The sequence below is a fragment of the Pagrus major genome, chromosome 19 (genome assembly GCF_040436345.1).
Source record: "Pagrus major chromosome 19, Pma_NU_1.0".
In the NCBI taxonomy this organism is placed as follows: Eukaryota; Metazoa; Chordata; class Actinopteri; order Spariformes; family Sparidae; genus Pagrus; species Pagrus major.
The window spans coordinates 8,344,370-8,361,408 of record NC_133233.1 but is presented as its reverse complement, the minus strand read 5'-3'; the positions used below and the strand labels follow the sequence as shown (position 1 = coordinate 8,361,408).

At 41.1% G+C, this 17,039-nt stretch overlaps 1 protein-coding gene across 1 annotated transcript in view; it reads right to left on the bottom strand.

The window, feature by feature from the left end:
* Positions 1 to 17,039, bottom strand: part of mpp7a (MAGUK p55 scaffold protein 7a) — a 146,924-nt gene that overhangs the window by 108,294 nt on the left and 21,591 nt on the right. The window contains exon 2 of the mRNA XM_073488661.1: positions 1,807 to 1,966. Coding sequence (XP_073344762.1) covers positions 1,807 to 1,843 — 37 coding nt within the window. The 5' untranslated portion in view covers positions 1,844 to 1,966. The remainder of the gene's footprint in view (positions 1 to 1,806; positions 1,967 to 17,039) is intronic.

Sequence of the window (17,039 nt, the reverse complement as noted above, 5' to 3'; positions counted from 1 at the left end):
AGCATGTTGTCATTTCATATTTTTCTCATTTCATCTGGTATAAAATAAAAAACATCTGTGTTTTTTCTTTTTTTTCTTTTTTTCCGCAAAAACAACACACTCATCGCACACAGAAGTTAATATCCGGACTGTGCCCATTTATCTTTTAAAAAGAGTCTGAGTCTGAGCGGGGTAAACTGTGAATAAGTTAACACAAAGTTTTATTCAGTCTTGTCCACTGATTCATTATTTATCACTTTTATTTATTAATGTGCGCATTGATTTTGAGCCTTGTTCATTGTCAGGTTTTTTCCTGATATTTAAACCACAGCAGTGGTGGACTGGCCACCTGACACACCAGGCGCCGCCACATTGTTGAGCCGGTCAGACGCTTTCGCTTACACCGGCCAGTCTTACCTCTTCACAGACCCTACCTGTTAATCGATCATTATCATCATAAAACCAGAATAAAGTTCCACACATATGAACCAACTAGAGTAGCTTTCAAGCAAGCAGCTATATATACACACACCACTTTCCCTGGTTGTACTTCACTATTATGGCCACCAACTGTTTGGCCATCATGAACCTCAAGTGTTGCTATGTTGATTTGGGGGAGCACATGGAAGTGGTTAGATTGACATTTAATTATTGTGTTCGTTAAAAGTTGCTTGAGCTTACAAAATGTGTTAACTGATCACACTGAGAACAGTAGTAGCAGATTTTCCATCATTCTAACAAAGCTTTATCTCTTAAATCAACAGTTTTATCATGATACCAAGAGGAACACTACCAGTGTTCTGTGCAAACGTTGGTACAATGCCTGTTAGTACCAATGCCAGGCCAGCCAGAAGTATTTGAGATTTCACTAGTCGTGGAGATCAGTGATGTAATGCTCATCCATAATGTTCATCATGTTTCACCTGCACACACACAACTTCACAGGACCATCAAGGGAGAAGCAGAGGAGATGGGCCGGAGGAGTCTTTACGTGTTTTATTTGGAAATCTGAGCCTTTGCCGGTAATTACCCGAAATGACTCTAATCGTAATTGACGGTCTGGCTTTCTACTTTGTCTGCACAAATTTCCAGTATGGCGGGGGCTACGGTAACTCTTTTAAAAGTCTGGACGCAGAAAGGCACACACTCTTTATCCATCAGAGTGGGACTTAATGTCTGTTCTCCCTTTGTCCTTTTGCTCTCCTGCTCTTGTTGAGCTCTACGTGTGTGTGCATGTACGTGTGTGATGATGTAGCCAATTATTAAGACTAAGAAGAGGACAGTGCTGCTGAGGGGAGAGGTGGTGATTTCTGGCAGCTCTCTCGGTGTTGACAAGCTTGACGTTCCTCACTCTGATGTCACGCACACACACACACACACACACACACACACACACACACACACACACACACACACACACACACACCTCAAAATAAGAGCATATTTTGCTCTGTATTGTTTAACCGTAAATTTGCATGGCGTGGATATTTGCAATGGTGTGTTTTTCAATTGGCAGGGCACAAAACAAAGTGAAAATGGACCAACCACATTGTTGGACAGTCTACTCCTGTTAAGACTAATTCATTTGTAATCTGAAATTACATTTCCTTACAGCTTTATGATGTGGGCATAAGACCATGCTATACTGACATTTGAAAGAAAAATATTAAATTTAAGGCAGGGATAACACTTCCCTCTGTTTGTGCACTGATGATGGACGTAAAAATGTGAGTCAAAGTAGAAAAATACTTCTGTAACGTTTGCTAGAAGACACACATTTAACTGGTTTGGTATTTCAGATTGTGTTCCTGGCCTAAGGGTCAGTACCTGGCTCATGGCCGGCTCCGGTGGCCAGGGCAGGCATGACTCCTGTCGGGTGCTTCCTGGTTCCCCTCAGGCTTGGGAAAATGGCAGCGAGGTGTCAGAGTAGTGGCAGCTCTCCCCAGGGACCAGCTGAATGTGAGGACAGGCTTTACGCCATGGAGCCCTGCAAGAGAACAAGATTTTAGAGCCTACTTGTCAAATGGCAGAGTAGCCGCATGTCATGTCGCCATGTCAATCAGCTACTGTGTTGAGTGTGTGTCATGTGATCTCATACATTCCCGTAGCCATGGATATGAATATCTATCATACAAGCAAATATATCATCATCACCATCATCCTTACACAGTGGTCAGGGAGCAGAACCACACAGGCAAATCATGTTGGCCTACAGCACAGGTAAAATATGAAAAAGAAAAAGAAAATTCGTAATCACAGTGGTAGTTATCATCATTAAAGTAAAACCAAACTTATCGGTACATCAATATATTCGCAAGGTCCTGTCAGCCAGCCATTTGTGACTGAGGGGATAGATGGACCGGTACCGCAGGACAATTCTCGTAATGTAGGTTCTTGCGCTGTCATTATAACTAGTGCTGACACTGCGCTGTGGAGAGAGAGATAACTATGGTAACAGAAGACATGCTCCATTGAAGTCAGAGAAGTCAGAAGTAGTCAGTTCAGCTTATCATTTGGGATTGTCTGTTTACATTTTCTGTCGTCCTGAGTGGGGGACAACCTAACTATGTTTGTTTTGGACCATGCAGCATTGGAGCTAACAGCAAACGCAGCTAATGGCTGTGATGGCGTTCAATGGACCCTACTTTAGCTGAGCTTAAGAGATAGTTGGATTTTTGTATGATCTGTACAAAAAACCTTGTTTGTATATTGAGACTGCCCAAACATATCAGAATCCAGGTCCCAGATCCTTCTCAATCCTTGAACATGCCCATATGGGATATTATTTTTAAGATATTGGGGGTGAAAAGACCCATAATGCAACAGAGAATTGCAGGCAGTAGGTTTTCTAAAAAGTGTAGTGTCTAATATATGGTCATCCCCTCTATAAATTTAATATGAATATTCGATAGATAAAAAAGGCATTTTAACGACATCCTCGGCTTGATTTAGGTGTGCCTGAAGTAAGCCTGCATGCTTCCTTTTTCTAAGTTGATCAGTGAACCTTCAAGAGCACCTTGCATTAACCTAGAGTTTACCGATTTACACCTGAGAGCACCTGGTGTCACCTCCTGTTGCTTCTGCAAAATATATGAATTTGTGTATGAGTGAGCCAGCAATTAACAGTGTATGACTCACTAAGTGTGTGCATGCGTACGTGCGTACGTGCGTGCGTGCGTATGGACAGTACTGTGAATCTTTTCACCCTGAGCCTTTCTTCCCCTCAGGGTGTTTACAACCCAACCACCTTCCTTTGGCTGCTGAACATCCTGCTTTGTACACAATCGTGTACAGCTGAAGAAAACTCTGTTGTAATTTGCAATTCATGATCCGGGAGGTTTCTGAGAATTTGAGTTTTAACACAACAAATCTTATTGGAGCTGTGGAATATTAAGTCATCCATTTTTGCTCACTACATATTAGCCTTTCTTCCCCTCAGGTGTGCATAAACTACAGGTTATGAATTTAATTTTAACATACTCAAATGTGAAATTGTCAATTATCTTATCTTATCGCTATCTGCCATGAGAATCATGTAATTATCGGTTATCTGGGCGGACTCTGAGTCACAGTGTGCAATGGCTGACTCAGAAACTCTTGGCCGGAGACAAGGACAGCCATGACACCTGCGCCCCTCCGGCTCATTAAGACCCCCCGTCAATCGTTATGGTAATGTCAGCCACGCGTACTTGAAGTCTGAAATGCTGTGACTTTATGTTCATCTCAGAAGGCCGAAACGTGGACAAGAAATTCATAACAAATATGTTCTCTGTAAAGAATCTCTCACTCTGCCCCCGCACTGACAGCTGCACAGGAGTGATTATTTCCTGGTGTTTTCCCTGCATGTGTGTACAAACAGATGCAGAGGGTCAAGGCTCAAACCTGCCAAGACGTCAACCCACATAGCAAAATGCTACCACGCCTGTCTTACAGACTGTGATGTGAACTCACCTCAGGGCCCAGCAGACCCCAAGTGAGCCTTGTGGAAAAACATCTATACAATAGAGTCTAGAAGATGCCTGAGTGAGCAGGTAAGCAAGCCATTGAGAGCGTATCAGAAGAAGAATATTTTTCTTCTGGATTGAGATGTACAAAATATGGTGCAATCATCAAATAGCACTTTAGAAAGGATAGATTTTCCATTAAGAGGAGCTCTGTGAGACAAATTCAAAACCTTGCTACTATGGCAAGCCAGCACCAATGTGTAGACCAGATTTGTCCATCGTTTTCTTGAGCATAACGAAAAACCTGATGAAATGGGAGTTCAGTGCTGTTCAACCCTTTGCATACTTCAATAAAATAGGTGAAGAGGGCCAGCAGCGCAGGGCAGCGGCGCCTCGAGCTGTGACCACAAAATCTCTCCAGCAGGCCGGTATGAACAGGGGACTGAGCCCAACAGCCACTGAGCTCATGCCAAGAGAACTGACCCATGCTAAATCAGTTCAGTGTTTCACAGAGAGCACGGTTTTGCCATAACACTTTGTGATTGGAATGACAGACTAAGGGAAAGACAAGGGACAGGAATACTCCTAAGGTATGCCGCACTGTAATATCAGTCGTTCTCCTTTTGTTGCATCCAAAGGGGAATGACCACATATTCCCAAAACAGAGAAAGGATCCATCTTTCCATTTGAGGATCTTTCTGAGCGCCAGGAAGCATGTCGCACAACCGGGAACACCTGGGACTTTTTAAATGGCCCAAAAGGATCATAACAGACTGACTTGAAGAAACATTCCTCACATGCTCTAACCGTGTCTGTTCAGATCACACAATATCAGATGGTCTTGGGGGGAGTGAAGGGACACTTTACCATGTGGGTAAGAGATTGGATACGCTTAATTGCAATGAGATGTTCATTACCCTGTGAAGGCTGACATCTTTAAATGGTTCTGCCACCATCTAGTGGGAACATTCACGGTTGCAGCCTGAAAACCCAGCTGTGACACAACCTGAAGAACCTCTCCCTAACCAAGACCTGGACCACGATGGATGTCAGGGGACGCTGTCTGTGTCTGTTTAGTTTTGTGTGAAACATAAGGTCCAATCACTATTTAAAGAGAAAATAGCTCAGGGTGATGGATGGATAGGTCTGTGGAAAGATGGAAACAAGTAGGTGTAAAGGACTGTTATTCTTCTTCCCTTTTCAAAAACAAGCCTGTCTGTCCAGTCGAGGGGGAGCATGGGTGGAGCCGTCCAATTCTCAGCTGGATGTTGATGAAGTTAGCAAGAGGAATAAGAGTCAGGAGGTGAATGACTGACAGTGAAAAACACTGAAAGACCTGTCATTTCTAAGGGCCTGTCAACATGTTGAGTGTATGCTTTGAGTTTAGAACTTTTTATATCAGCTTTACTACTTAATCATTTGCTTATTCCCTTCCTACAATGATAGACTGGACGGTGGAAAGATCCCTGTTCAAAGCAGTTGGCCAAAAGACAATGGGATCCTCATCAGGAAAAGAAACTAAGAGAAAAACATTTCCTGCACTGAAGTATTCACAGGATTCATGGGTTGGAATGATTCTGAATTAATGCTGCCTCCATCTGATCCTGCAAAGGGAGCACAACTACAGGACGTTGCAGAGGTCAACTCTGGCATTTAACACCACTGAAACCTCCCGGGGTGCTATTGGGGTGTTGGGTTTTTCTGTCCTGGACTGTCCCACTTCAAGTAACACGAGGGCCAGCTTCTGGCCAGGGTTTTTACTGGGCCACCATGAATGACACTGATCCTCTCCATCACATGACATACGTCTCATCCAAAGCCACCCCTGTCACACCTGCTCTGGTTACAGCTCAAAGGACCAGTTTGCTCCAAAGCTACATAACAGCTTAAACGTCTGTTGATCCACTCCAATTTGATGAGTTTATCTACACCAGTCCTCAGTGAGATGATAGAAGATCTATCTGGCAGCAAGCTTGACACCTGCTCAGGTTACCAATTTGTTATGTCTGTTGGAACATTGTGACCACTTGGTTCTGCACTTATCTTAGACTTTTGTAAAATGAAGATACGTTTTTTTGTCCAATGTGCTGCTGCTTTTGTCTTCACAAATATCTCCAATCTTGACCTGATGAAAAGCTACTTCGCCTTCCCAAATCTTTCAAAAGTCAATCTTTGTAAGGTCTGGTATCATTTGAGAAGTGTTATCTAAACACAAGTAGCCATTAAAGAACTTTGCTGAAAGAATATAGTTCAAACTGGCAGTTTTTTTTATGTAATCAAGGACGTATCTGATCAGAGAGTATAGTGCACTTATAAAATAAAAAGATTATCATAAACAGGTCCAGAGAAAAAAACCTAGAAGTTGCACAAAAAAAAATATCTGCATCCTGCCACTGCCAACCTCCAGCTACCATGTAAATTGCCCCCTGACTTCTACCTCATAAACCTGCACAGTGACAGCATCCAAGGCTACAGACTTGAAGTTATTAAATACACTTAGTGTAAAAAACAGCTGCATGATGAAGGGCACATTATCTTGTTTTTGCATGTTCTACAGAGGAAGAGCGATACGCTACCATGTGGATTTAAAAGAAAAAAATATATAATTGTTCCTTTTATGGAAAACTATGTTCTTTTACTTCACGCCCCATTGGTGAGCTTCGGCTTTGGGTGATTGGTATGGGGTAGCTGTTAAGGCAGATGTAAAATCAATTTGTATTTCAGCTCCTCTACATCATATCAGCTTGTAGGAATCACAAAGTGCAAGGTCAGACAGACAGCAGTAGATAGAGTTACAGCCACATGCACACAACCATACATGACACAATCGTAAGAGTATAATTGCAGTGTGTCCAACTGCGGTAGAAGCGAACACTCATTTACACACAGGCACATGGTGGAACTACATTTCAATGGGCTGTGCATAATTGCAGTGTATTAAACCGTGGTCAAACGGAATGTTCATCCACATGACATTTTGAAATAATTATACAGTTTCCAGAAAAAAGAAAAAGAAAATCGAAAATCCTCCCGATGCCAGCGCCCTTTGCCTTTTTCAGTTTCTTCAGTGGAAAAACACATTGTTAAATAATGTCTTTCTCCTGCCTCTGCAAAGCACTGCCAAAATGTCACCACGTCGGTTCCTATTAAGCATGAGGTGTATGACGCTGGCAGGACAGGATTGTGTTTTCAGGCGTGTGCCATACGACTTCTCGTTAATAGTAGTTAGCTTTACGAGGGATTGGGGCTGCTTAAATTAAGACTCAGCAGTACCTGGCAGGGCTGACGTTCCCGGAATGTGGAAGAGCAGCAGTAACGATGAGCAATAGAAAGAAGTATGTGAATACAACTCAAAAGCATATGGAAAGAGATTAGGGGAGCAAATGTGGAATATCAATGAAGACTATTACCCCGTGACGAAGAAAAGTGCACATCAACAAAAAACGGTTTCATTCAATGTGAGAAGTTAACAGAGAAATGGGAAAAGTGAGCTCTCTTCTCTTGGTCTCAGGTGGGATTTTTTTGACAGCTCAGAACCAGCACTCTGCCACGAGTTGCTCATAAGCGTCCAGTCTTTCCACATAAAATACATCTGCTTATGTGTATGTACATGTGCGTTGTTAGCGCACACACACGCACACACACAGACACACACAGATAGAAATCTGTGTTTAGGTCAATCCGTCTTTCCAAAGTCATGATGTCACTCTCCCCTTTCAGCTGTCTCAACACACAAATACCTGGAGCGTTTCATTGTACAAAAAAAACCCCCAAGTCATCTCATTTACAAGAGAAATGGAAAGATGTTTCACTGATATGGAAGAATATGAGTCAGGGGACTCCAAGAAAATCAAAGGTGACACACTAGGAGCCTCTAGTGTAGTAGATATTTGATGCAGAATGCTAGAGATAACGTCTGGTCGATGAGTTAAAACATGCTACCTTCCGATTCTCACATCTCCAGGTTAACTGTGTGATGAGTTCATTACAACATAGGCAATTCTAGCATTATTCAGTAGTGGAAAGAGTGCTGGAAACCTGTACTCAAGTATGAGCACAGTTACATTACTGGCATATTACTAAATTATAAGTAAAACTGCAGGTATTAAAAAAATACTTAAGTAAAAGTACAAAGTATTCTTCTCAAATGCTTCTCAGAGTATTAGTTACTTTTTACCCGTTGATGTTTAATGCATTATCAATAGCAGGAGTTCAGTCAAAGGGGTTTCTGTTTTCACCATATCTTGAGTACAAATTATTCCCAACTCCTGCTCTGTTCTGCTCAGTGGTCATCACCAGCTCTCCAAGCCTGGGCCTGCTGCACAGTTTACTGTTTTTTTGTCTGTATGTCAGGGTTTTAATTGGTCTGTTTGAGATTGGACAGGATAGCCTTATTGGCTACAAAAATGCAGATGAAAAGTTTAGATTTATTTTATTTAATTATGATTTAAAAGTAGCTAAGTGGATTACATGGTGTAATGCTTACTTAAGTACGAATAAAATTACAGACTTGACTAATACTTGTAATAAGTTAATTCACCGCGGCACTATTCACTTTATGTATGTGATATGTTAAGCACTGATGGAATATAACTAAGTGTATTTAGTCGAGTACCGTGTTTAAGGACATTTTTTAGGTATTTGTACTAAGTACTTCTTTTTTCTATTTTCTCGACACCAGAGATGGAGGTTGTACGATACACATTCTGCCCCTTTCCTCCAAAAGCCAACTGTCAGCTTTATAGCGGCTGAACCAGGAAACATATCACCCAATCATGTTGTTGCACTGACGTGAGCAAACAGTTGAGATTCATGACAGTTTCAACCGAATTAGTGCAGCTACAAATGGCCTTCTACTAAGCATGGAAGAGGAGGATATCAAGTTAATGCACAGGATTACCTGAAAAGGTAAGGTCATTCAAACATCAGACATTAAAAAGGCATTAGTTCAAGTGCTCTGGTGGGTTAAGCTCAATTCGATTCTCCCTTTTTTTTCCTTCCTTGTAGCACAGATGACTGTGCCATTTTTTTAAACTAGGATCATTGGTATTATGCCATGACAAGTCATTAAATTTTTTAATTCTTATTTCAAAAGACGGTCTACATGGTGTAGTGAGTGATATAATCTCCATAACTCGTTTGCAATGTACAACACTAAGGCCTTATTGTCAAATTTAAATCACTTATTAACAATATAAATGTAACAATAACTTGTTTCACCAGACATTTGGAAACTAACTGTAAACAAAAGAAGAGAAGTCATAGAGGGTACCTGCCATCTAGTGACTCTTTGATGTAACTGCAGTGTGAGCTCACAACAGCAGATGTGAGGAGTGCACACATAATGCAGTGTGTCGTGATGGTCAGGTAGCTCTGTGTTGCTCTGGAGGTCCAGCAATCTGTCGTTAAGGCCTCTATATCTGCACTGCTCAGACCTCCAATAACTTTTTCCTTCACATTGTCATACATGGAGGGCAACACCTCTGTGGAAGATGCGACCTGCTTGGCATTTCGTAGCGTGGTTCAAGTTTGCTAATAAAAAGGCTTAAATCCAGGGTTTTCCAGCGCCGAATAAGGTCGCATACCTGATGCTACACCTACCCCTATAGCACTAGTTGTTGCTTTAGCGCGAGTTGAATTTTGTGGAAGTTTACCTGTAAGTGAGGACGACAGAGTTGCCTGTGTTAACGGTGTTGTTTTCAAAGTTAAGTCTACTACTTTATGCCTGTGGAGATGTACTTCCACATTTGTCGTGTTGACTGTGGACGCTTATGCTACACGCACATCGCATGGCTAACAAACTGTGGCTTTCTTGTCGGCACTGCGAAAGTTGTTGACATAACTCACCGGGAACGCAAATTATTTCCACACAGGTGATTTCAGAGAAGCAGGAGGGGGTCGAGTTCAGCTGGTGTGTCTCTGTGTGTCAGCAGTCGCCATGGTGTCTTTTCATTGGCTGCAGCTTCGGGTCAGAGGAGGTAACGTTAACTCCACTACAACATGCTGCGTTTGTTTTGTTTTTTCCCGCCTCTTGACACGCCTGACGGACGTGATACTGGGGGCGTGGCTAAATCCTCTATTCCACCTCTGATTTCGAAGGTCGAGATCGTGACGTCATGTCGATCGATTTCCGACTCACAATCGAGATCGTGACACCCCTAATTTTCACTTGATATCTTTACTTTTACTCAAGTGCGACTTTTGGGGACTTTTAACAACACTGTTTTTTTAGTTACAGCACTAACTTCATATCTAACTAGTGATGACCAAAATGTAAAGCTACAACCAATAAGAAATCAAGGATGTCATTTTGTCCTTACAATATCCCTGTCTGAAAGATCTATGCACTGCTAGTAAAGAAGACCATTTGACAAAGTCAATTAAGAGTAAGTAAAGTAGATACGATCTGATCTAACAAATGAAGAAGACACACTAAAGCAGATCATGTAAAAAAACAAGGAGAAAGGCACAAACACAGTGCAGGGACTCACCAGGACAATTTCTTCCTGCAACAGAAACACAGCTTCACACACAGCAGTGGGCACTCCCACTACACTGTTACAGTGCATGCAAACTAGATCCTCCCATACAGGAAGTAACCCATCCACCAGGTGCATCAGCTCACCTGAACAGACCTGAAACTCAAGTTTCTGTTCCTGCCTTAAAGGCTCACAATGCGCCACCCTTTTTTTTCTTTCAACCTCACACTCCCAACTCAATAGTAAACAAAAAGAAAGAGCGTTAACCAATCAAAGGTTGTAAAAGGCTGTTAAAGGCTCCAAAGTGTTGCTTCTCTCTGACTTGACAAGACTTTTGTGTCTTCAAACCATTCCTGATCATACTGTACTTCAGTAAACTGATCAAACATGTTGCACAAAACATGTTTCAATAATTTATTGCAAAATTTCCCAAATATTCCACGACTCTGAGACTTTACCGACTTTCTCTCTGGTATATGCCTAAGAGGATGTTTACATGTGCATTAGTATCCTGTTTATGAGCCTTGTCCTGTTGTTGATTATATTCCAGATGTGGAGTTCACACAGAACATGAAAAACATGATTATGACAGAATCCAGGTTTTTGGATCATATGTCTGCAGGTATGTCTTGAATTTTCACTACATCGACCGCAATGACATTTTTTACAAACTTGGGTAAGATGTTTACATAGTACACTACCCTGGTTTCATCGAAGTGCTCCCGGTAGTATATCCAGGTTTCTCTGAACCACGGTAAGGTCTTCACTAGGTTTCCTAAGCCTGGAAAAGCTGTTCATATGCAGCAGAAATATCAAGGATACTCCAAAAACTTGATCATACCCAGGATAGTAGAGTGCATATAAAACACTCTATGATGCCATTCCAGAAATGTCCATATTTGGTGAAAATAAATTAAAATTAACAAAATTAATTTCATTTATGATTCATTACTGACTTTATTTGTTCTATGGAATATCACTCAAACCAGATATATTGTTCACTGTACTTACAGTGCAGTACCTTTTCAGAATGTAATGACAACAAATTACCACTAGATGGAGCAATCAGCTCACTAAATATCTTCAGTCTTCACATTGTGCAGAAAAAACTTAGAAAGGTAGTAGTGCAAGCCTGCATGTTTGCTTGTCTCCATGTGTGTGTAATTGTGTGTGTGTGTGTGTGTGTGTGTGTAAAATTGTGTGCTCGACTGTACGGTGTGTTTTTTCTCTGTCCTTATCATGACCTCAGATGTGCCTCAGGATGCCCGTAAATATGGGCACCAGTAATCTCATTCACTGCCAGCAAGGGACCCATTATTGCTAAACCCAAGGAGGGGCCATGCAGGCTGCCACATACACACAGCAGCCTGTTTCGTAACACATTACAGTTTGAGAAATAAAAACTGTTTCAACACATTTCTGATATCATATCAATCCACTGATTCAAAAGCTTTCCAAATCCATTTTTTAAGAGATGATTCAGTGATTCTTCCTGCTGTTAAGCTAATTGCTGGCTGCGATGAGAAATAAAAAACAGTACTGGCCTCATAATAACAAAACAACCTGTTGCGCTGGTACATGTGACATACAGTGTGGCAATTAGTCAAGCATCTCTCTTCCATGCCTCTCAGGTCCTATGTTATTGTGTTGTATGTTAATGTTATAAGCGCTCTGTGAGTGTTCTTATGTGACTTTGTGTTTATTGCTTTATGATGATAATGTATCTCAAGAGACTTACTGGTTAAACGCATCATGCACAGTTATCATTAGTTAGAGCTGCAACTGACAATTATTTTCATTTTGTTGACTAATCTGTCAATTATTTTCTCGATAAAATGTCAGAAAATGGTGGAAATTGTTGATCCGTGTTTTCCAAAGTCCAATGTTTTGTCCACAACATAAAGATGTTCAGTTTGCTGTCACAGATGAGGAAAGTACCAGAAAATATTCATATTTAAGAAGCTGGAATTGGAGAATTTTGACTTTTTCCCATAAAACTGATTATTGAACTGTGTTCCTGGTACACTTGCATAGAACGAAGTCACCTTTAATTGTGTTACTAACACCTATGCTTTTCCTACTGACAAGTCAAAATGGCTGCTGCGATGAAGGACCATGGAAACTGTAATTACAGTACTAATACATTTTAAATTCCATAATTGAAAGGACTTAGGCTTACTCATAAAGATAATGAATGCATAATAAAAATAAACAATCATTTGTTTTAAACAAGCATCGTAATCCAAACTACTTCCTTTTTTTACCACCTCTTCCACCTCTTTGTCCTCCTCCCATCACTGCTCTCTGGTTCCCATGCAGACACAACAGCTCTTTGTCTCTTTCTGACCCATTAACAGGGAGAGGAGACCACAGTCACTATCAGTCACCACTTACACATTCCATCCTCTCACACACACACACATACACACAGACACAGAGACTGCAGGGTCGCCATGGACCTGTTAATGACCAAATCAATTAATCCTAGACATAAACAGGCAGAATTACTGAATGGAAGGTTACAAAGACAGGATTGCTAGACTGTCAGAGGTCAGTAGTGGAGGGAAGAGAGGACAAAACACACTTTGCTTAATCAAAAAATATCATTGATGTGAGTGTTATAGCTTTACTTAAGCCCTGCAGGGGCCAGTGTGCCTGAATTACAATAATTGTAATTTTTTGTAGGGAGGGGAGATTATAATATATATATATATATATATATATATATATATATATATATAGATAGATAGATAGATATAGATATATATATATATATATATATATATATATATATATATATATATATATATATATATATATATATACTGTGAGTGTCTACTGATTTGAGATGTAAATAGCAATGCACCTGCAAAAAGAGGCCCAGAGAGACAGACAGTGAACAGCAGGCAGCTATAAACCTCGCTAATCTGGCCTTCATTCTAAATGCCAGTGTTGCTGGGTAAGCTACATCCTCTGCCATTATTACTTGAGTGAATTACTCTACCTGGAGGCCTCAGGTAGGGGGCGGGGATGAACTTGTAGAAAGAGAAAGACACTGCTGGGTCGACAGACGGACAGATGGACAGATGGACAGATAACACAGATAAGAAAGCAGTGATGCAATGAGGCCAACAGGCTAAAGTCGGTCTAAGCGCTTCTACTACACACTTACACACGCATGCACACCTGCTGTGTGTGTTTACAGGACAAGCTAACAGAGCTGCAGCGGGAGGTGGAAGTGAGCCCATTAACAGATTCATAATTGATAGAGCCGGTACAGATTGAGAGTGAAAGAGAAGAGAAAGGAGTAAAGTTAAGATGGAAAGAAACAAAAGCAGAGAAAGAGTGGAGTGTACAAATCACTAACTGCCATCGGTCCATCTATAAGCTGTATATCTAGCAACACTAATGCTGTTTGGCCCACTTTGAAACAAAAATAACTCATCACTGATCCAAAAATAATCCCCTTTACTATCAGCAAGCATTTGTGTTGAAATTGTAGGCTTGAGTAACAACACTGGTCACGTCAGGCAATCTTCCAAGCCGAGACAGCCCCCCTGAGTAGAAAAAGGTATCATATCCTCTGATATTATCTTGCTGCAGAAATGGCTGCATGTTGGTCGATAACAACAAAAAAATTGGAGTACAGAAATGCCAAAGATTTGTTTGTAGTCAATTAGAAACAGTGGTGCCAATGCATAGTCTTTCCCAAAGACAGCACAGAAAAGCTTATTTTTCAATGGTAAAACATCCCTCTCAGAGTCAGTACATACTTTATATTGGTTTGAAATAACTAATTCAAGAGATCCTTATCGACAAGTCACAAGTCTACAGCCATCCAATGTTGCAGAGTGGTGCACAGAGAACAATCTACTGCTCAACACACACCCCTGTCTGCATCAGTGAAGCTGAGGTGGAGCAGGCGAACAGTTACTGGTTGCTTGGAATTACCATCCCTGACAACCTATTCTTGATCATCACGCATCACCACCCTGGTTAAAAAAAGCACAGAGAAGCCTCTACTTCCTACAGAAACTTAGGAAGGCTAATAGGCTGGACACACTGGATACCTTTGTACCGTGTGGTGGCTGCATTGCTGAGCTGCAGCTGCCACTGCTGCTGCTCCCTTGCATGCATGTGTTCACATAGGCTGCGTTGCTGCTGCAGCGCGGCTCCTGCCTGCCCTATTCATTTACATGGAAGTTGCCTTTGATAATTATCAATAAATATGATGACGTGGTTTTCCTTTATCCCCTTCGAGAGAGCGATAAAGCGGGAGGGGGAAAGAGAGGGAGTGAGGGAGGGAGAGAAAGTGAAAGTGAAAGAAACTGCCCCTCACCTGTTGTAAAACTGTAGTGAAATGCTGATATGATGTGGATATGACTGTCTACAGGTCGTTTTCAGGTCTATCTTTGCCAAGAACCACGCGCATGTCACGGTAGAAGTAGACCAGACTCCGAGTCTCTAGATGATGTAAGCAGCAGCAGCACGACTCATGCATCCAGTGTAGATGGTCTAACCTGTTAACATGGGCACCGAAATGAAAAGCAACGCTGCACATGCATGCACATCCAGCCTGTAAATTCTGGAGCAAGACTTTTACAGAGGAGCAACAGAAAGCTTCCTGACTGGAAACATCACAAACGTGTGGTTTGTGCATGGCCCAGATCAAGAAGGCTCTACAGCGTGTGATTAAAACTGCTCAAAACATCATTGGTATCCATATACAGAGGATCAGCAAAATCTGTGAGGTGAGATGTCTGCACAGAGCCCAAAGGACACTAAAAGACAACTCCCACCCCAGCCACAGTCTGTTCACCCTGCTGCCATCTGGCAAAACATACAGAAGTATCCGCTGCCATACCACCAGACTACAGAGCAGCTTCACTCCCCAGGCCGTGAGACTCCTGAATTCATCAACACTCCATTTTCCAAAATAAATGTAGCATGTAACATTGCTTCATTTTTAAAATCCTTGTGATTGAAAAAAAATGACAATACATTTACCAAGGCAAATTTTTGACCGGATGAAAAGTGAAAAGAAAGAAAGTTGCAAACAATGTGTGAGGAGACGTAAATGTTGCAGCATATTTCAAATCAAATCAATTTTATTGATATAGTCCAAAAACACAATCACATTGCCTCAATGGGCGTTACAATCTGTACAGTGAACAACATCCTCTGTCCTAAGACCCTCGATTCAAGTGAGGAAAAACTTGCCATATTTCATGGTAATCTATCAAAAAGTTCTGGAAACTCAGAGAAAAATGTCAACCTCATTGTGGTGCTTGAGGAAAAGTTTGGGGAGCAACAAAGTCATTAGGATTCATTCTTTTGGAACCACAAATACCAATTTTGTGCTAGTTCATCTTGTACAGATCACTGGATAAGTGAAAACTTGAGAGGTGACTTACCCGCTCCACTACATGACACATCTACCTGAGAGCTTTTCCTGACCCTAACAAGGTAGTTTTGGTGCCTAAACCTAACCACTTTGAGGTTGTATCATGACCTAGATAGATAGACCTAGTCAGAAAACATCCATCATCCTGAAGGGAACATGAATCTGAACATAATTTCATTGCAAACCCATCATCTACATCAACAGTAGTGGTGACATGTCACTAAAACCCCAAAATGTTCATCATATCTTGGCTAGAGAAAAAGTCAGAGGATAAATGTCATTGTGATACATCATCTGGGGACCATGACTGTCTTTAAAATAATTCATGGTAATCCATCCAATAGTTTTTAGATATTAAAGTCTGGACCCAAGCAGTGGACCAACTTACAGACCACTGTTGTCATTCTGAGAGCTGTACCACTAGCATGGTGAAAAGTGCAAATGCTTATTCATGTTAGGCCGTTCCATCGTTGTGTAATTCTTTTTTCAACTCTCAAGTATCAGCTTTAAAAAGTACTTAAAACTGAGAAAAGTAAATAAATGATTAAAGAATGAGTAAACAAGCCTCGAGCTTAAACAAAACTCAGACTAGACATTCATCAGCTTTTGCTATTTGTGCTTGACTATGAATAAAAAAAAAACCCACAAAAACCCTGCACACTGACGGCCATTTGTTTATATTTAGAAGAGCTCATTGACCTAAATTTGTATGATGTCAGGCAGGTGCTGCTGGCACTCTCTGATTGCTATTTTGCTTTCTAGGCTGTAAGTATTGTTTTGGTACCAGTGTAGTTTGTCATTATGAATTTTACCTCATAAAGATCTGAGCATCTAATCGTCATCACTAAACTGAGAACAAGGGATAAACTGTGCAATGGATTTGAAGTTTTCTTTCTCAGCCTCTTTCACATTTTTATGATAGTTGTGCAACAGACGTATTGTGGCATGATCGTCAAAAACCAAAGTGTGTTACTTACTTACTGTTATTAATCTGCATTAGCTAGAGATTACAAAACTACCTTCTAACTGTTAAAGACTAAAGAAAAAAACTGCCTTTAGTTTTGTTAATCCCTATGGTGCAAAAAATATCTCAAACTAAGGGTGCTCTGATCAGGATTTTTGGGGCTGACAGTAACCAATATCGGCCAATACCAATAACCGATAAGAAGGATGTCTCTCCAAGTGAAGAATAAGACCTTGGATTGAGAGGGATTAAGGACCTAACCTTCTTGT